Genomic DNA, 19647 nt, shown 5'->3' with positions numbered 1-19647 from the left:
CCACCGCCGGCCAGAGAAATCGATTTTCAGCCGGAAGAGGCGTTGCGGCCAGGTCACCAGCCCGCCCTCTCCTGCTGCTGCATCTAACGTTGGCGGGAACCTGACAGGTTTTCAGGAGCTGTGCAGTGCGGGCGGCTGGCGGTCACGATGGCGTCGAGTCGGGGGGCGCTCATCGTGCTGGAGGGCGTGGACCGTGCTGGCAAGACCACGCAGGGCCTCAGGCTGGTGTCCGCGCTGTGTGCCTCGGGCCACAGAGCCGAGCTGCTGCGTTTCCCCGGTGCGCGGGCGGGCCTGTCTTTGGGCTTAGTTTTTGTATTAAAAACAAACAAACAAACTCTTAGAACATTTACTACTGGGCATGGATGTGTTGGCTAATTTATGTCACCTTGCCATAAGCTAGGGTCATTTGGGAAGGGGGACTCTCGATTGAGTCCTACCAGATGAGCCAGTAGACAAGCCTGTGAGACATTTTCTTTAGTGGCCATTGATGTAGGACCAGAGCACTGTGGGCAGTGCCACTTCTGGGCTGGTGGAGGTGGCTTAGTTGGTCAAATGCTGAAATGAAGGTCCGAGTTCAGTCTTCCAGGTGAAAAGCCAGGGATAGTTGCTTATAATCCTGGCGCTGCAGAGATGGAGACCAGCTCGTTCCTCGTTCCTGGGGCTTGATGCCCTGCCAGTCTAACCAAACCTGTGAGCTTCAGGTCCCAGTGGAAGACGCTCTCTGAAAACACAAGGTGGACAGCTACTCTGAAAAAGGAACATGAGGTTGGCCTCTGACTCTCACCTCTATGCACTGGAACACCAACTCCCTAATCCTACAAGTGAATTAGGTTGGGAATTGGAAAAATGCTTTCTTGGGGTTTTGTTTTGTTTCTTTTCTGTTTTTCAAAACAGTTTCTCAGTGTAGCCCTGGCTGCCCTAGAACTCTCTGTATACCAGGCTGGCCTCGAACTCACTGAGATCCACCTGCCGCTGCCTCCCAAGTGCTGGGATTAAAAAAACGTGTGCTGCCACCGCTGCCTGGCTCACTCTTGGGTATTTTTAATCTTCAACCAGTCAAAAGTCTTACAAGTATATAGTTTCTGCCTCAGATGGTCCAACCAAAACTGTCTAGAGGTTTAATAAAGTTCAGAGTTAGACATGAATACAAGTAGAAAACTTCAGTGCAAACTATAATATAATTTAGGTGAAAAGTGTGACTTAAGTAGTATTTGTATTTTTCTCTTTCTAGAACGATCAACAGAAATCGGCAAACTTCTGAGTTCCTACTTAGAAAAGAAAACAGAACTAGAGGACCATTCGGTGCACCTGCTTTTTTCTGCAAACCGCTGGGAACAAGTGTAAAAACTGACTTACTGCTTCTCTTTTGTAACTTGTAGGCTTTTGCTGCTTTTGTGTATGGCATGTGTTTGAACACATGTGCGGGTACACACCCACACCCACACGCACACACGCACTTCCACGTGGAGACCAGAGGTCAACACATTAGGAGTCTTTATCGCTCTCCACTTTTGTTGAGACAGGTTTTTAAAATTATTTATTTATGTGTTTGTAGCATTCATGCGTACATGTATGGTTGTGCACCTACTGCGTGCCTGCTGCCCGGGGAGTCCAGATCCTTGTAAGCTGCCATGTGGGTTCTGGAAACCAAACCTGGATCCTCTGCAAGAGCAGCCAGTGCTCTTAAGTGCTGAGACAAGTTTTTAAGGTTTTCTGAGACGGGGTTTCTCTGTGTAACAGCCCTGAGTGTCCTGGAACTTGTCTTGTAGACCAGGCTGGCCTCATGCCTGACTGAGATATGGTTTCTTACTGAACTGTGAGCTCACTAATTTGGTGTTAAACTGGTCAGTGTGTTTCTAGGGTACCAGGGATCAAAACTCAAGTCACCATGTTACATGGCAAACAGTTTATCCATAGAGATGCTTCCCCCCCTTTTTTTTTCCTTTTTGAAATAATGGTTCCCTCTGTAGCTCAGGGAGTCCTCTAAGTAATCGCCAGCCTTCTGCCTTAGCCTTCTAAGTGCTGGCTGTTTTCTTTGTTGCTTTTTTGTTTTGTTTTTTTGGGTTTTAGAGACAGGGTCTCTCTGTGTTAGCCTTGGCTGTCCTGGACTCGTTTTGTAGACCAGGCTGGCCTCAAACTCACAGCGATCCGCCTGCCTCTGCCTCCCGAGTCCAGTTCTTTGTTGCAGTTTAAGAGCACATACTTTGTATGTCAGTCCTTTGTTAGCCATGCCTTTTATACAGTTCTCTCCTGTCCTGTGGCTTGCCTTTTCGCTAGTCTCTTACCCAGCACCGCTTTTGTTGTTGTTGTTTCCTGGTACTCAACTCTGTAGACCAAGCTGGCCTCGAACTCATAGAAATCTACCTGCCCCCTCCCAAGTGCTGGGAATAAAGGTGTGCACCACCACCACTGGGCTGCACAGCTTCTTAATTTTACTGATGTTATTTTTGCAGCCCTCAAGTGGCTTTGGTGTTGTCAAACCCAAGGGCATCCAGGTTTCTCTTTTCTCTCTCTTTGTGCATGTTTGCTGTGTTAAACAGCACACATTAAGCGCTCTCTCACGGTCTCACTGTATATGTGTATATGTAGTTTAGGTTGGCTTGCAACCTGGGATTCACTGCTTTAGCCTCCCCGGTGTTGGGATTACAGGTTTGTGCCATCATGCCCTAAAGATCAAGAGCTGGGGCTGCACAGACAGATCCCAGGACAGCCTGGGCTACACAGTGAGACCCATTTCAGCCTTCCCCTGTGCTCCCCCAAATTGAATGCCTCTTGTGAGGTGTGTTAAGTAAGAGGAATATGACTTTGCCTTGTGGCTTCAGTGGCGCTTCTTGTCGCATGCCAAGCCCTTCATCTTTACATATCTAAGGTTTTGGCACACTGGTGATGATGGTGAGCCTGCGGTGCTTGGTGGGAAACATCCTTCATATTTCGTCTGTTATACTTGCAGTCCAGGCCTGAGGGCACAGGCTTCTGCCTCATCTTTTGGCTCCCCCATGCTGTCTGCATCCTTTGTGCTTTGCCTGGGTAGAAGTGTCCTGGCATCTTCTAGAGAGATGTAGAGCTTTCTGATTGTAAATAAGTTTATAAACTGCTGTGCTGTAGTTCTCATTGTATGGGATTTCCAAGTTGAATAATTTGGGAAGCCAGTTCCAGGGCTCAAAAGCATTCTCTTTTTCAGGCCATTAATTAAGGCCAAGTTGAACCAGGGTGTGACCCTTGTTTTGGACAGATACGCCTTTTCTGGGGTTGCCTTCACTAGCGCCAAGGAGGTGAGTACTGTGTGGCATCCTGTTTCAGGTTGCCAGGTGTGGGCCCGGATCTGCTCTTTTTCATTTGTAGTGTCGCTGCCACAAAATACGTGTTCAGGTTACTCATAGGAATTCAATGGCTCTGACATTCCTTAACTCTCTGGAGACTAAATTCGTTTTTATCAATAAAGACATGTACTTGTAGGTTGTTTGACACATACAGCACTGTATTTTCCTTTTGGATGATTTATCTCTTGAAGAGATTTTCTTGTTTTTTTGGTGTTTTTGGTTTTTAGAGACCGGGTCTCTCTGTGTTAGCCTTGGCTATCCTGGACTCGCTTTGTAGACTAGGCTGGCCTCGAACTCACAGTAATCCACCTGCCTCTGCCTCTCGAGTGCTGCAATTAAAGGCGTGTCCCACCACACCTGGCTTTTAAGATTTTTATTTTTAAAGATTTATATATTTATTATAATGTTTACTGTGCTCTGCCTGCATGTATACCTGCATGCCAGAAGAGGGCATCAGATCACATAGATGGTTGTGAGCCACCATGTGGTTGCTGGGAATTGAACTAAGGATCTCTAGAAAGAGCAGTCAGTGCTCTTAACCGCTGAGCCATCTCTCCAGCCCCCTTGTTAAGATTTTCATGCACAGCCTCACTTTGTGACTGGAATGATTAGGGTGCTGGAGCCTCCCCAATGGCCCCTCTAGTTCTTCCATGTTGCTTCTCACGTGTAATGGTAGTAGCTGTGCACTGCCCTTTTGAATTGATTTTTTTTTTTTATCTTTTGTTTAGTTTTTAAAGATTTATTTATTTATTTTGTATACAGTGCTCTGCCTGAATGCCAGAATGGGGCATTAGGTCACATCATAGATGGTTGTGAGCCACTATGTGGTTGCTGGGAATTGAATTCAGGACTCTGGAAACGCAGTTAGTGTTCTTAACCTCTGGGACATCTTTCCAGCCCTTAACTTATTTTTTAAAAATGTCTACCATTTATTATTTATTTTTTTAAATGTCTACCATTTATATATGCTTGTTTAAGACTAGGTCTCTCTATGTAGCCTTTGCTGGCCTGGAATTCGCTGTGTAGACCAGACCCACCATGAGTTGTGGTGATCATCCTGCCTCTGCCTCTGGCTCAGGAGTGCTAAATTTAAAGGCCTGCACCACCACATCTGTTGATGCTTTTTAGTTTTTAAACTTAAGTATTTGGCAACAGAAAACTTCCCAGAAGTATTACCAGCTTTAGTGACACATCCTGAGATGACATGGTCAGCTTTTTGGTTCGTTGGTTTTGGTTTTTGGTTTTTGGAGACAGGGTTTCTCTGTGAGTAGTCTTGGCTGTCATGGACTCGCTTTGTAGACCAGGGTGGCCGTGAACTCACAGCGATTCACCTGCCTCTGCCTCCTGAGTGCTGGGATTAAAGGCGTGTGCCACCATGTGTTTTTGCTTTTGTTTTCATTTTTTGAGACAGGGTTTCTCTGTGTAGCCCTGACTGTCCTGGCACTCACTCTGTAGACCAGGTTGGCCTGGATTGCAGACATCCACTTGCCTCTGCCTCCCGCCCTCCTGGGTGCTGGGATTAAAGGTTTGCTCCACAGCTTCGCATGGGGTTGGGCTTTTAAAATTATTTTACCTGTAAGATGCTGAAATACAACTCTTTACAATTGAGGGCTCTGAAAAGGGTTGTACGTGGGGACTGACTCAGTTTTTTTTAAGGGGCTGGCTACTGGGAGTTTGACTACGAGTGTACAGGCAAAACAAACTGGGCTTGTTTTTTTTCTTCTTTGTGTGTGTGTGTGGTGGGGAGGAACCTGGGAGTACTGGGAAGTGAGTTTGATTGAGGTCCATGATGTACAATTCCAAAATAATCAATAAAAATATTATGTAAAAACTTTTTATATGGGTGTTTTGCTTGCATGTATGTCTGGTGCCTTGAAGACCAGAAGAGGGTATTGGATCCCCTGAAACTAATAAACCATTATAAACCATTGTGAGTTGCTGTGTAGATTCTGGGAATTGAACCCAGATCCTCTGGAAGAGCAGCCAGTGCTCTTAACTCTTAAGTTCTAGCTCTATCACCTGGGCTTGTTAATTTTGAGACAGTCTGTCGTAGCCCAGGCATTTTGAGAACTCACCAAGTAGATCATGTTGCCCTCAAACTGTAATCCTCCTGTCTCAGTGCAAGGGTTACAGGAGAGAGGCAGCATGCTGGCCCAGGAGAGCAGTCATTAGACATGCAGTCAGTTTTTGTGTTTCCCAGCTCAAGAGCTGGCTGATTGCCTTGTGTTTCCACCGTAGTAAATCAGAAGCTGACTAAGGTCCACGTGTTGAAATGAATTGTGTGTGAAAGATGGAGGGCACGTGTGCCACAGCGTGCACATAGAGGTCAAAGGCCCCGGAGTTCTCTCCTTCCACTGAGTTCTGGAAGTTTAACTCAGGCATCAATTTTGTGTGCTAAGTAAGTTCCTTTACCAGCTGAACCGACTCATTGGCCCAGGTGGTTTTTTTCCGTTGTTATTTTTCTGGAGGAATTAGACCGAGGGCCTCACACGTGGTAGGCAAGTGCTCCAGTCCTTTAATTAACTTTTTTTAAAAAAAAGATTTATTATGTATATACTGCTCTGTCTGCATGTAAACCTGCAGGCCAGAAAAGGCCATCAGATCACATTATAGATGGTTGTGAGCCATAATGCGGTTGCTGGAAATTGAACTCGGGACCTCTGGAGGAATAGTCAGTGCCCTTAACCTCTGAGCCATCTCTCCAGCCCCTAAATATCTTGATGTGTAAGTCCCCACATCTCTTTCTGGGATTCATATTTAAAGTATTCTGAGTACTAAGAGTATAACTGATTTTGTTTTTTTTTTTAAATATTCACTTGGGCTAGAGATATGGCTCAGAGATTGAGCACTGTCTGTTCTTCCAAAGATCCTGAGTTCAATTCCCAGCAACCACACTGTGGCTCACAACCATCTATAATGAAATCTGGTGCCCTCTTCTGGTGTGCAGGCATACATGCAGGTAGAATATTGTACAAATAATAAATACATTTTAAAAAATGTATTCACTTTATGTGTTTGACTGTTTTGCCTTCATGTATACACTTGCACTTGCATCCACAGAGGGCATCAGATACCCTGAGAAGGAATTACAGGAATTATTAGTCACCATGTGGGTGCTAGGAATGGAACATGAGTCTTTTTTTTTTTTTTTTTTTTTTTTTTTTGGTTTTTCGAGACAGGGTTTCTCTGTGTAGCCTTGGCTATCCTGGACTCACTTTGTAGACCAGGCTGTCCTCGAACTCAACAGCGATCCACCTGCCTCTGCCTCCCGAGTGCTGGGATTAAAGGCGTGCGCCACCACGCCCAGCTTTTTTTTTTTGGTTTTTCGAGACAGGGTTTCTCTGTGTAGCCTTGGCCATCCTGGACTCACTTTGTAGACCAGGCTGGCCTCGAACTCACAGCGATCCGCCTGCCTCTGCCTCCCGAGTGCTGGGATTAAAGGCGTGCGCCACACGCCCGGTGGAAACATGAGTCTTTTGGAAGAAGAGTAAGTGCTCTTAATAGCCAAGCCACCTCTCCATGTAGGAGAGTGACTCTAGTAGAGCATGTGCTTGCCCATTTCTTTAAGATTTTTTTTTTTTCTTCGAGACAGGGTTTTACTGTGCATCCTTGGCTGTCCTGGAACTTGTTCTGTTGACCAGGCCAGCCTTGAACTCAGAGACTTACTTGCCTCTGCCTCCTGAGTCTTAGATTCAAGGCATGCGCCACCACTGTTCCCAGTTTGTTTGGTGTTTGGAGACAGTCTCTGGCTGACCCCACACACTGTAGCCAGTGATAACAGTGCACTCCTTACCTCAAAAGTGCTGGAACTGCATTTGTTTCATTTTGATCTTAAGACAAGGTCTTCTTGTGGCTCAGCTTGATCTGGAACTATGTAGCCAAGGATAAACTTTAACTGTCTTCTTGCTGCCGCTTGGCAAGTGCCACCACCACACCTAGCCTGATTTTTTGCCTTGTGCTGTAGTATACTTATGCAAGTGCTGGGTCCTCTCAGGAATCAGATAGCATCTGATAATATCTTTATGTAATAGGCCTTGAGTATGACAGACTGCTGAGTGATAATCTTTTCATTCTGTTTCTTCTGCATATGTTAGAGTCCTTCCCCAGTGACATACTTTGTCTGTGTAAGGAAGCAAGGGAGATGACCGTGGCCCTGTAAGGAAGGCCTCTGGAGTCTTGAGCTTACAGTGTGTTCTGGAGGATGGGTAGTCGCTCTAGTCCTACTTTGTATGAGAGTTAGTAGGCAATCAAGCATGCAGTAGGTCTCCAGGATTGCTGGTTTCCTCCAGAGTTGATTAGAATGCAAGATTGTGGCAAAAAGCTCTTGTCTCTGGAGCACTGTCTGCTCTTCCAGAGGCCCTGAGTTTAATTCCCCACAACCAGAGCCACATGGTGGTTCACAACCATCTGTCCTGGGATCTGACGCCCTCTTCTGGCATGCAGGTGTATAGACAGCACTCATAACATAAAATAAATGAAATGTTTTTAAAAGAAAAAGATTATACCTTGCTCAGTTTGCTTTTTCTAACTGTTGGGTTTTCTGCTGACAGAATTTTACCCTGGATTGGTGCAAACAACCAGATGTGGGCCTTCCCAAACCTGACCTGATCCTGTTCCTTCAGTTACAATTGCTGGATGCTGCTGCACGGGGAGAGTTTGGCCTTGAGCGCTATGAGACTGGGACTTTCCAGGAGCAGGTTCTGCTGTGTTTCCAGCAGCTAATGAGTGATAAAGACCTGAACTGGAAGGTGAGTCCTGGAACTACAAACAGCCATTGAAAGTGCTGTGGCTGTCTTCTCTGCTGACACGGGCAGCTGGTAAAGTTTGGTTACCCACCTGTGACACTTCAGGGAAAGTGTCCTAGTTCTCTGCCATCAGACCTGGGCGGTGGTGGTTAGACTCAGAGGTGAGCCCCAGCACACTTCTGCATCTTATTCCGTACAAGCCTTTAGCCATGTGACATCAGAAGCTCCGTCACACTTTACTTTGTGTCTTTGTCATAGGAATGAGTCTTCGGTGTACTGCCTATAAGTGGATTATACTTAGAAAGTACTTCAGAAGGTGGAGTTTGCCAGTTTCTTATTCAGATGTATCTCATTTTTCCTTTTAGTTCATGCTGTGATTCTTCTTGTTGGCCCTTGGTCATTCTGTAGGTACCTTCTCTGTAGCTGCAACCTGAGACTTAACCCTGCCCATGTCTTTGGAGCCCTGTGGACCTATACATAGCCATCACCAGGAGCATAGGAAATGTCCACACTAGGCTTCCCTCTGGTCCTGTTTCCTCTGCTCAGTAACCTTGCTTCAACAGTGGTCTAGGGAATGGCTTCAGCTTCCCTCTCTATTGCTTGCTTCTGCTCTTAACTGTATCTTCTCTCCTACACGCACATCTCCTCAGCAGCCAGAATGGTCTGGTCCTGGGGGGTCTGGCATCGTCTGTACAGTCTTTGGCCAGTTGCCTAAGGTTCCCGGACTTCAAGCCCAACACTTGAGTAGTCCTAATATCACAAGCCACTTTTGTCTACAGAAGGTAGTTTCCATTGCCCTTTGTCTACAAATACTGCCCTCATGATGTTGAAGTTTGTCCTATTTCTGCATCCTCTTGTGTTAGAATAAATGATGCTGATGCCATTTTACTCTCTGGGGCACTAAGTCAACCCAGAGAGCCACCCTGGGTAGTCTGGGCAAGGGTTGTGTGGCTACGCCGGGGTTGTTGAGCTTTCTTCTAGTGTGACATGTGGACTTTTCCCCACACACAGTCATGCCTTGTGAACTACTTGGATTCCTTCCATAAGTTTTGTTTCTGTGTGTCACCCTGGCTGTCGTGGACTCACTCTGTAGACCATACTGGCCTCAAACTCACAGCGATCCACCTGCTTCTGCCTCCCAGAATGCTGGGATTACAGGCATGCACCACTGTGCCCAGCTCTTCCATAAGTTTCCTATGCCTCTGGAAGCTTTTCACAAATTTGCTGCCAAAGGTCTTAGCCAGACTCACAGATCTCCACAGAGGAAGGGACTGGAGATCCTGACACTTACTCAGGCTCTTTCTTGGTTTCTGGAGATGCTTCCCTAGGATCTGCCTGTCCTGAGGAACAGAGCAGCTGTTAGGACCATTTTCATCTCAAGAAAGGTGCAATGGATTTGTTTTGATTTTGAGACAGGGTCTCTATGTGCAGTCCTGGCTGTTGGGGAACTATGTAGTCCAGGCTGGCCTTGAATTTACCAAGATCCTCCTGCCTCTGCCTCCTGAGTGCTGGGACTATAGGGGTGGGTCACTGTTCCTGGTGTGGAGCCTGTTCTGCCAACTGGAGGACAGTTGCTCAGTCTGCTTAGGGGTGAGATGGGTAGCTAGTGCATGCTTCTTTGTACCAAGAAACCAGGTTCAAAGACAGCTGTGAGTAAGGGCCACTGTGGGAACTTAGGTTGGCTTTTTGCAGGGCCCTGGCTCACTTCATGGGAGCCTGGGAATAGTGGGAGGGTGGTGTAATGATCTTTTTTGCTGTTTCCCCTAATGGTGGTAGGTGGTTGATGCTTCTAAAAGCATTGAGGATGTCCACCAAGAAATCCGTGCCCTCTCCGAGGACGCCATCCGCAACGCTGCACAGAGGCCACTGGAGGAGCTGTGGAAATAAGTCAGAGGTTCCAATGCAGATACTGTTCTCTGGTCCACAGCAGACCAATGGAGGGCTCATGTCTCAACACTGCCCAGCAACAGCTATTTCTCAGCAGGAGAGACCTACAAGCCTCCATTGTTAACCTGAGATGTTGAGGGTATGAACAAGTTGTGCAATATCCACCTCTGCATACCTCTTGGCTGTAAAGGTGGGCTTTATCACTAGAAATGTCTTATGTTTTATAGAAACTAATAAAAATTTACCTGAAAATGTACCTCATTGGCTTCCTCTAAGAATCTGTGGAGATGGGTCTGCCCACTATTCATGGTATTTCCTTGGTGGTTCTGTGAGTGCTCCTAGAGCTTTTCACACTATCCTTCCAAAGTAGGCTGGTCTGGCATTTCCTGGTAGTGTGTTGAATGTGAGGGGAGCACATTCTTCTCATTACCAGACAGACATGACTGGAGGACAGCATGAGAAAAGGGACCTTGATGCCGAGGATGCCCGAGCAATGGTGCACACCTGGATCCCAGCCCTCAGGAGTAAAACCAGGTGGCTCTCTTGAGTTCCAGGCCAGTTGGGGCTACATAGTAAGACAGTCTCAAAAAACAAAAAAAGTAGGGAATTTGCTAGGTCATCAGGTGCCTCTTTTCAACAAGTAGTCCAAAATCAGGAGATGCAGGGTATTTGCAAGCCTGAGAGGAATTGTAGAAGGCTCTGGGTGCTGGAAAATTAGCCCTGCTGATAGCATAGTAAGCACACTATACATTTCTGCCCTCCAGAGCCTTAACTAGTTTCAGCTCTGGTCTTGTGCTATTAGCCCTGGTGATAGCATAGCCTGCACTTCTGCCCTCCGGGACCTTCAGAACAAGTTCAGCCGTGGGTAATGTCCTATGTGGTCACAGCAGTGGTAAGAAGCCATCAGAGTACTGAGAGGAAGCCTTTGCCTTGGGTCAGCATTTTTCTTTATTTGTACTGGAGAACAGGTAGCCATCATCCAGGATTGTCCCACTGAGCTTTCACCATGCAGGGTTAGATGATCCTCAACTTGTCCCCCAGGCCAAAGCCAGCTACAGCTTGCCTGAAGGGACCCTGAGGCAAGCCTGGTGCTTGGGTGCTTTTCTGCACTTTCTCCAGGCGAAGAGCTGTTGGCATGTTTTTTAAGCAAGCGTTTTGTTTGGTTGGTTTGGTTTTAAAGATTTATTATAGTTTTCTGCCCACATGTGTACCTGCATACCAGAAGAGGGCACCAGATTTCATTATAGATAGTGGTGAGCCAACATGTGGTTGCTGAAAATTGAGCTCAGGACCTTTAGACAGAGTGGTCTTAACCTCTGAGTCATCTCTCCAGCCATTAAACAAGATTTTTACTACTTATTTCTATGGATGTATGTGCCTACAAAAGCCAGAAGGTGTTAGAAACTCTGGAGCTAGGTTTATAAGCTGCCCAGTGTGGGTGCTGGGGACTTGAACTCTGGTCCACTAGAAGAACAGTTAAGAGCTCCTAACTGCTAAACCATTTCCCTGGTTCTTTCTGTTTTGAGATAAGGTTTTTCTGTGTAGCCCTGGGTGTCCTGGCATTCTCTCCAGGCCAGAATGGCCTTGACCTTAGAGACTCACCTGCTGGGTGAGTGCTGGGAGTAAAGTTGTGTACCGCTATCACCTGCCTCATTTTTGTTGTTTTGTTTTTCAAGACATAGTTTCCTCTGTGTAGCCCTGGCTCTCCTGGAACTCTGTAGACCAGGCTGGCTTCAAACTCAAGAGATCTACCTGCCTCCCAAATGCTGGGATTAAAAGTGTGTCCCACCACCACTACCCAGCATCCCCTGGCTCATCTTTATATCATGTTCTCCTTGCGCTTTCTCTTTTTAGGATCACATGCTTACTTAATATGAAGGAAAACAGACACTGGCTACAAAACTAGGGCAGGGCAGGCTCCACTTGCCCAACTTGGGGAAATCTTTACCTGGTAACACTAAAATCACAGCTAACCATAACTGGAGGAAAAATCAACACACATACAAACTTTGTTTTCTACTGAAACTTATTATTTACCATTAAGAATTGCAAACTACACTACTAAGAATGAACAACCTCAGGAAGCCTTTCTCAAGCCCTGAGACTTCCCTCAGGTTGTAGTGTTCCACACATCCACTCTTGGTACCAACAGCAGGAGTTAACAGCAAGCCCCTGGGCCATGGCAGCACAGTGGCCAAGCCTGAGGAACTGTACTGGCCTTCCTGTCCTACCTCACCTGAAGCTAAGAACAAGATGGGAGAAAGAGTAAGATGAAATAAATATGTCTCAACACTTAAATGGACAGGGTTATCTCTTGCTACCTTGTGGGCCACTTGGAGCTGCCATATCAGCGAGCAGCTCTGGCACCACCCTAGGGTAAGGTTTTTTGGCAAAGGCTCCTGCAAGGGCCATCCCACACTGTCATATCCTGTTCATATCTAGGGGAAGAAAGGCCTTTTTCTAAGACAGCAGTCCTATAGCATCAAAGCTTGAAGGCCCAGAAAGCCAGGGTTAGAAGGTGGCAGGTATGGAAATGAGTGCCAAGGAGGGTCTGGACACTTGATCTGCTAGCGCCTGGAGCTACCTGCTCTGTCCTAATGTCTATTATGTACCACAAAGCTGTGGTACTTTTACCCTTTTGGACCCAAACCATCTAAAATTTCTCATGGCCCAGGAGTGTTTATGAGAAAGGAAAGAACATGGAGGAAGGCTCAAGTAGCAGTGTGTACCGTACACCAGTGGCACAGTGGCACGAGCAAAGAGCAGCTCTGCTCCCCTCCTTCTCCTCCCAGAGAAGCTGGGTGGTGAGTTAACAGCAGCAGGCCGAGCGTCTCCAAGTGCACCAACCCCTTAAACAGATCTCTTCCCTAGTGAGGTCCTAATGGGGAAGCTCAGGACCACAGCTCCAGATGCCCTGGGTGCTTGTCAGCTGTCCCACGCTTCAGGTGTCCATTCTGTGCCCATGCACACGGATATCTTTGGATTTTCCAATACCCCACAAGAATACGTTCTCTCCAGAGCAAGTAGCGGCCTTGCTGTGATTCTTTCCATATGCTCTCCCACTGAGGTAGCCCTTGATAAACCACACTGGGCAGAGGAGACAGCCCAAGAGCTCACCCTGCCCAGCAGTTTGAGGCCATGATGTGGCTGTGGCTGTCACTCTTTACACATCAACCTGCAGATCTTCTATGACTGACCTGGGAAGTGCCCCAGAAATTCATGTCTTTGTTAAACAACTTCAAACAGGGCTTTAATTCCAAAGAAACCACAGACCCAGGTGCCCAGGAGAAAGCAGAACGAAAGCTGACAGGCTGACCAGGGCTGGCAGTGTCAAGTAAAGAACTCTGGAAGCTCCTGACTCGCTGCTCTTCCTGACTAGGCCTTCTGATGGGCAACCTCATGTGGACAGGCCCTTCGTGTGTTAAGGTTAGGCAGTCTGACTCCAAGCAGTAAGGCCTCCAGGCACCGCAGTCCTTGGTCCATGAGCAGAGCAGGCCCCCTGGACAGAGGTGGCACAGGCGAACAGCACTTGGCAGGGGTGGGCTGGGTGGATGGAATGCGGTGACACTGAGTGCCCAAGGCAGGTCTGGGTTCTCAAAGCACCCCAATGAGGGCCACGGAGGGCCATCCCCCAACCTCGGGATTTTCAGAGGGATAAGATTTCAAAGTCTTCATCCTCAGAGTCAAAGAACCTCTCCAGTCTCTCTACATCAGAAGAATCTGGAAGGAAGAGGATAAAACATTAGGCATGTCTCAGAAGCTGGTATGGGTATGAGCTGGGAAGATACTGAAAGAGGGGGACAAACTAGAATAGACCTGCTATGCCCTGTAAGCTGCTTCCTGACATGAGCCCGTGACAGACCCTACGGAGCGGTGGGAACTCTGAAAGCATAGCACTTGGCTCCTGCTAGCAGACAAGTGATGGCATCTGCCAACCAGCCCAGGAGGATGACGGCAAGAAGGGGCACCCCATTCCTTGTATCAGCTGAGGGGTGACCAGGTCTGACCAGGTCTCCACTCTTGCCTCCCAAGGCTGGTCCCTGAACTCTATTGTGCTACCCTAAGGACCAGGGCTGACATCTGCAGGCGCGCTAACCACAGTCCAAGGAGCCAGGAATGCTCATTCCCAGTGGCTCTTAGACGGACTTCATCATCACAAAATATGTTATCACTACAGCGCCCATACCCAGACTTATCTGCAGTCTCAGCACTCACCTAGGGACAGGTTCAGGACATCCTGGCAGGCTAGGTGAGAAGGCTGCTGCTCCACCAGCTCAAACATGGGCAGGGCACCTCCAAGCAGGGATAGCTGTTAGTGAGATACAGCTGTTAGATGCCCCTCGACACTCACTACAGCCTTCAGCCTGCAGGGGTCTAATTTAACTTCACAGATAAGAAAACGGAGGTGGTATCCATACTAAAGGTGACAGCACAGACCAACACTGTGATCAATGCAGCACGGGCCTGCTCCCACTAGTAATGGCATGTCACCCCAAAAGGCAAACAGGATCACAAAGGTACAGGGAGGACAGCAGGAGGCAACCAGCACCGGGGCAGCCTTTGGCATATGATGTTTTGCCAACCCATAACCACCCGAGCCAGCACTCCATCCTACCATGAAGGTAATGTGCAATATTTATATAAAAGATGGCCAATTATGACCTACACACATCAGGAGAAACAGCAATGTGAGGCCCCTGCCCCATTCAGCCTGTCCACATATGTGAGGCAGGAACAAAATTCCCCATGCAACCAGTAAGTGTGGTTCCTAGCTAGGCCATGCAAAGAGGCTCCCTTTACCCCAGCAACCTCATTGCCTGGGTCCCCAGAAGTTTCATCTTGGCTCTGGACAGGGGCAGCTACAGACCTTTTTGACTTGCTGACACCAGTCATTAAAGTCTTCCTCAGTCTTACAGAAAAATCCCTAAAATGAAAACGATCGTGAGAGTAGTGACCACATCTAAGGTGAACATTAACTGTGATCTCTAGTCGTCGGAGATGCTGGCATGCACTTGCCAATACATGCCAGGTGTCTGCTCTGCCCATGCTTTGGTTCACATATATAGCCACTGCCAATGATGGAAGGCCTATCTGATGGTGACAAGAGACAATGATTCCATCATGTGTTCCCTTTGATCTTAGCACTCAAAAGCTAGGGCTGGGGCTCAAGCTTCATGCTCTCTGCACCTGCTAGTCCCAGGTTGGCTGTCTAGCTGGTGCTAGAACATCAAGTTCTAATCACTGAGCTGCTGAGGCACATTCATGGAATGTACACACTCTAGTTAGAGGAGGATTTACAGTGGGGTCTGTAGGAAGTGTGAGCCAGAGTCTTGGAAGGGGCATATGTGGCAGAGCGTGTCCTGGGTGTTGTGTCTGTTTGACTGTGGCAGATTGGTACTTGACATGCTGCATTCTGCCAATGAACAATAAGAGAACAGCATGACTAGACAATGACTTCCTGGGTATGGCACTGTTGACATTTTTGGGGTTTTTTGTTTGTTTGTTTGTTTGTTTTTCGAGACAGGGTTTTCCTGTGTAGTCTTGGCTGTCCTGGACTCACTTTGTAGACCAGGCTGGCCTCAAACTCACAGCAATCCACCTGCCTCTGCCTCCCGAGTGCTGGGGTTAAAGGCGGGCACCACCACGCCCGGCTCAGATGGGTGATCCTTAACAAGCTGCCATTTGTGTTTTATAAGTAGAAGAAACACACACCCTCACACTTGGTACATACACTCAATTACAGGCAACACTTGCATACACTGTGGTTGGGAAAGCCACTCAGGAGATGAACAGTCTCTGGGGAATATAAGAGGGATCCTCAACTATGTGAACCTAACACTCTAAAATATTGGAAAAACTAAAAAATGTAGACATTTTCCTTTATATTCCACTGCAGGACTGTCACAGAATGACCCAGAACAACTGCTAGGAGTTTGCACGGTTGGAACATACCACAGCAATGGATGGGTCAAGCTCCCCTATGCCCATCCTGCAGGGAGGGTGTTGGCAGTGGAAGCTCTCATCGGGGATAAAGCAGCTGTCAGTCAGCTCCACTGCAGGCTGTGTTGTATGGGGGTCCAGATAGATGAGCTCCTCACCTGGGGAAGATGATGAAGAAGTCACAGGGAGTTGGCCAGGGCTGGGAAAGAGGGAGGGAGCAGGCTAGAGCAACAACCAGACCCACCAAATCAGAGTCAACAGGCAGAAGTAAGTAGGAATCAAATATCAGGTGTGGTGTGTGTGTGCATGCCACCCAGTGAGTGCAGGGAGACAAGTGAGGTAACAAAACAGCCCCACAGAAAGCAATCCACCCCTTCAGGGAGAATGACCATCTCTATGAACCCATAGTACACAAACCAGACTCACCAACGTAGCCAATAAAGTAGTGGGCACTGTTAGGCTTCCCTCCGATAACACCCAGGGACTGCGGCATCATGAAACAGTGCTGCAGGAGAGAAGAGGGAAGGCTACTGAGCACACCGGCCTTCAACAGCACGCAAGAGTGCTTCTACACAGCCCAGCACACTCCGGCACAGCACAGTCACAAGTGTGGGTTTCACTATCCACAACCACAAGCAGAGCATGGCCTCCAGAGGCCTACCTGAATGACACAAAAGAAAAACACGAAGACACATCCCAGAAAGCTTCCAATACAGGAGGTACAACAGAACCCAGCACAGCCTCACAGCTCTATTCGGGAAGGCTGGGGAGGAGAGCTGATAGGATTGGGGATTAACATGCAGCTCTATTCGGGAAGGCTGGGAAGGAGAGCTGATAGGATTGGGGATTAACATGCAGGTGTAAGTGTACTGAAGAGGTAGCCTGGCCCAATGGGACAGGAGAAGTGACAACAGAAGACAAGTCAGATAAGAATGGGCAATCAGCAAGGGGATGCACACGTGACAGAGGACATCATCTGAGAACCTCTAGCAGAGTGAGAGGCCAGGACAGTCAAGGGATATGGAGGGACAGAATAGGACCAAGGTGAGGGAGAGATTTTATACTTGGTCTTACTTGAACACTGAAAGGTGACTAAAAGTGAAATATTTTAATAAAAATCAATATTGCCATTCCATACAGTAAGGCTGACTCCTTAGTTTAATATCTGAGTCAACTAGATCAAAAGGTTTTGCCTCTTTTCATGGGGTGGAGGAAATCAAAGGAGTCTACAGTCCCATTCTCACGGGCCTATCCAACCTGCCTTCCCAATGCTGCGACCCTTTAATACAGTTCCTCATGTTGTGGTGACCCCCAAATCATAAGATTATTTCATTGCTACTTCATAACTTCTGTTAAGAATTGTAATGTAAATGTTTGATATACAGGACCCCTGTGAAAGGGCTGTTCAATTGCCCATAAGAGAGGCCAAGAACCAGTGCTCCAGACAGAAGCCAAAGCTTTTAAAAGATACCTAGAAAGGGAAAGACCTAGGTTCAGCAACAGGCGGACTGGTCTTGAAGACCCTTTATAAAGCTATAGACTTTTTGGCTTTTCAAGACAGGGTTTCTCTGTGCAGCCTTGGCTGTCCTGGACTCACTTGTAGACCAGGCTGGCCTCGAACTCACAGAGATCTACCTGCCTCTACTTCCCAAGTGCTGGGATTAAAGGCGTGCGCCACCACGCCTGGCTCAAAGCTATAGACATTTAATTTCTCAATGTCATCTGTAAGATTAAGCCCTTTCCAGCCTCACTCTTAAGAGGTACAGCTAGTTGACCACACAATGAAACAGACGAAAAAAAATGGAGAGCCCAGGTTAAGAGGTACTCTTGAGACTCACCTTCAGCGTCTCCACATAGGCCTCATTGATGTCTGTAAGTCCCAGGCGGAGAGGGATGAGAAGCACTAGGGGTCTCCAGGCTGATGGCCTGTTGGTGACTTCCGCTCCAGCGGGGAACCCATTACAATGCCTCTCTGGCTCTGTAGGACATGCAGCAGCCCCAGCACAGGGAAGGCTGGCCCTGCACAATCTTCCTGGAAGGAAAGATAACAGTTTCATGAGCTGAGCACAGACATATTCCCCCAAGGAGAAAAAGTGTTTTAAAAAACAGATGTGTAGGGGCTGGGAAAATGGCTCAGTGGTTCCATAGGACACAGGTTTGATTCTCAGCATGCACATGGCAACTCACAACTGTCTGTAACTCCAGTTCCAGGTGATGCAACACCCTCTTCTGGCCTCTGCAGGCACAAGGCACGCAAGTAGTGCACAGACATATATGCAGGCAAACACCCGTACACATAAAATAATCTAAAACAAACACAACACAGCACAACTCCCAACTGTTTAAAACACGAGTAACTTGCCAGGAAGCAGTGCACGCCTTTAATCCCAGGGAGGATTAAGCACTTGGGAGGCAGAGGCAGGCAGATCTCTGTGCCTGGTCCACAAAGCGAGTCCAGGACAGTCAGGGCCGTCACACAGAGAAACCCTGCTTTGAAAAGCAAAAACAAACAACAAACCTAACAAAACCTTAGAGAAAAAAATGTCCCCACTCAAAGAAACGATTTCTAGGGGCTGGAGAGGTGGCTCAGTGGTTAAGAGCACATGTTGCTCTTGCAGAGGATCTGTGCTCAGTTCTCAGTAACCATGTAGTGACTCATAGCCACCTTAACTCCATTTAGAGGGCGTCTAATCCCTTCTCTGGACCTACTTGGATACCAGAAACACATTAGTATACACACAAACATACAGAGAAAACTCTTAAACACATTAAAAAAAAGAAGTATTTTCTACACATAATGATTCTCAAAAATGTGTGTGTTGCTGTTTTGCCTGCATGTGCATCTGTGCACATGTATACCAGCAGTGCCCTCAAGGACTCTGAGTATTGGATCTCTTGGAATTAGAGTTACAGACAGTTGTGAACTGCTGTGTGGGAACTGGGAACTGACCTGGGTCCTCGGAAAGAGTAGCTTAGTACTCTTAACTGCTGACCCATTTCCTCAGCCTGCACATTAAAAATTTTCAAATTATTAAGCCAGGCATGGTGGTACTTAGTTTTGATCCTAGCACTTAGAAGAGGCAGGGGGATGTCTGTGAGTTCAGGGTAAGCCTGATGTTCAAACAAACAGTAAACTGTGTACAGTGTAAAGAGAAGCATGTCCCACAATGCCCATGTGACGGTCAGGGGACAACACCGTGGAGTTGGTTCTCTCCTTCCATCTTTACATGGGTTCAAGGGATCAAATTCGGTAAGACCAGAATGGAGTGGCAAGCGTCTTTACCCGCTAGCCATCTCATTGGCTCCCACATGCACTTGAAAGAAAACCTAAAGCAGGGCTGGAAAGATGGCTCAGTGGTTAAGAGTGCCGCCTGCTCTTCCAGAGATCCTGAGTTTGGTTCCCAGCAACCACATGGTGGCTCACAACCATCTATAATGGGATCTGGTGCCCTCTTCTGGTGTGCAGGCATACATGTAGGCAGAACCTAAACCAACCTAAAGGAAGAGCCATGTGTTCTTTCCAGTCTGGGAAGACCCAGATCACTCAGAACCCACTTCAGCAAAAAGAGCACCAATAAACAGCTTTTCTTCATTCTTTAGTATTACTTCTGTCTAAATGTACTGAACTAGCCTTCAATAAACATGGTATTAGGTCTGGTGGTGGTCAGAGAACTCAAGTATTGGGGAACACACCCCGCAACAGTCTGCACTCCCACTGTGGAAAAGGATCACCAGGAGGCATTGAGAGTACTTCC

At 47.4% G+C, this 19647-nt stretch overlaps 2 protein-coding genes across 3 annotated transcripts in view; one reads left to right on the top strand and one right to left on the bottom strand.

Moving 5' to 3' along the window:
• On the top strand, positions 1-10234 carry Dtymk (deoxythymidylate kinase). Its single transcript, XM_051154399.1, has 5 exons — positions 1-277; positions 1232-1340; positions 3182-3272; positions 7871-8068; positions 9842-10234. Exons 1-5 carry the CDS (start codon positions 148-150, stop codon positions 9950-9952), a joined length of 639 nt encoding a protein of 212 aa, XP_051010356.1. The 5' UTR covers positions 1-147; the 3' UTR covers positions 9953-10234.
• A 2099-nt stretch (positions 10235-12333) lies between these two features.
• Atg4b (autophagy related 4B cysteine peptidase) overlaps positions 12334-19647 on the bottom strand; it is a 31086-nt gene continuing 23772 nt past the window's right edge. For both annotated transcript variants that reach the window (XM_051154393.1, XM_051154394.1), the window contains exons 8-13: positions 17731-17924; positions 16319-16397; positions 15905-16050; positions 14820-14876; positions 14168-14261; positions 12334-13672 (exon numbers count right to left, since the gene is read on the bottom strand). In XM_051154393.1, the coding sequence (XP_051010350.1) occupies positions 13599-13672; positions 14168-14261; positions 14820-14876; positions 15905-16050; positions 16319-16397; positions 17731-17924 (644 nt within the window). In that variant the 3' untranslated portion in view covers positions 12334-13598. The remainder of the gene's footprint in view (positions 13673-14167; positions 14262-14819; positions 14877-15904; positions 16051-16318; positions 16398-17730; positions 17925-19647) is intronic.

This window comes from Acomys russatus, chromosome 12 (genome assembly GCF_903995435.1).
Source record: "Acomys russatus chromosome 12, mAcoRus1.1, whole genome shotgun sequence".
Classification (NCBI taxonomy): Eukaryota; Metazoa; Chordata; class Mammalia; order Rodentia; family Muridae; genus Acomys; species Acomys russatus.
The sequence above is the reverse complement of the archived record's forward strand: the minus strand, read 5'-3'. Positions and strand labels throughout refer to the sequence as shown.

Excerpts from the sequence above, each read along its gene's own strand:
- Dtymk (XM_051154399.1), top strand. The coding sequence starts at position 148 with ATGGCGTCGAGTCGGGGGGCGCTCATCGTGCTGGAGGGCGTGGACCGT. Across the intron at positions 278-1,231 it reads CGAGCTGCTGCGTTTCCCCG|AACGATCAACAGAAATCGGC; the intron begins GTGCGCGGGCGG and ends TTCTCTTTCTAG. Across the intron at positions 8,069-9,841 it reads ATAAAGACCTGAACTGGAAG|GTGGTTGATGCTTCTAAAAG; the intron begins GTGAGTCCTGGA and ends TAATGGTGGTAG.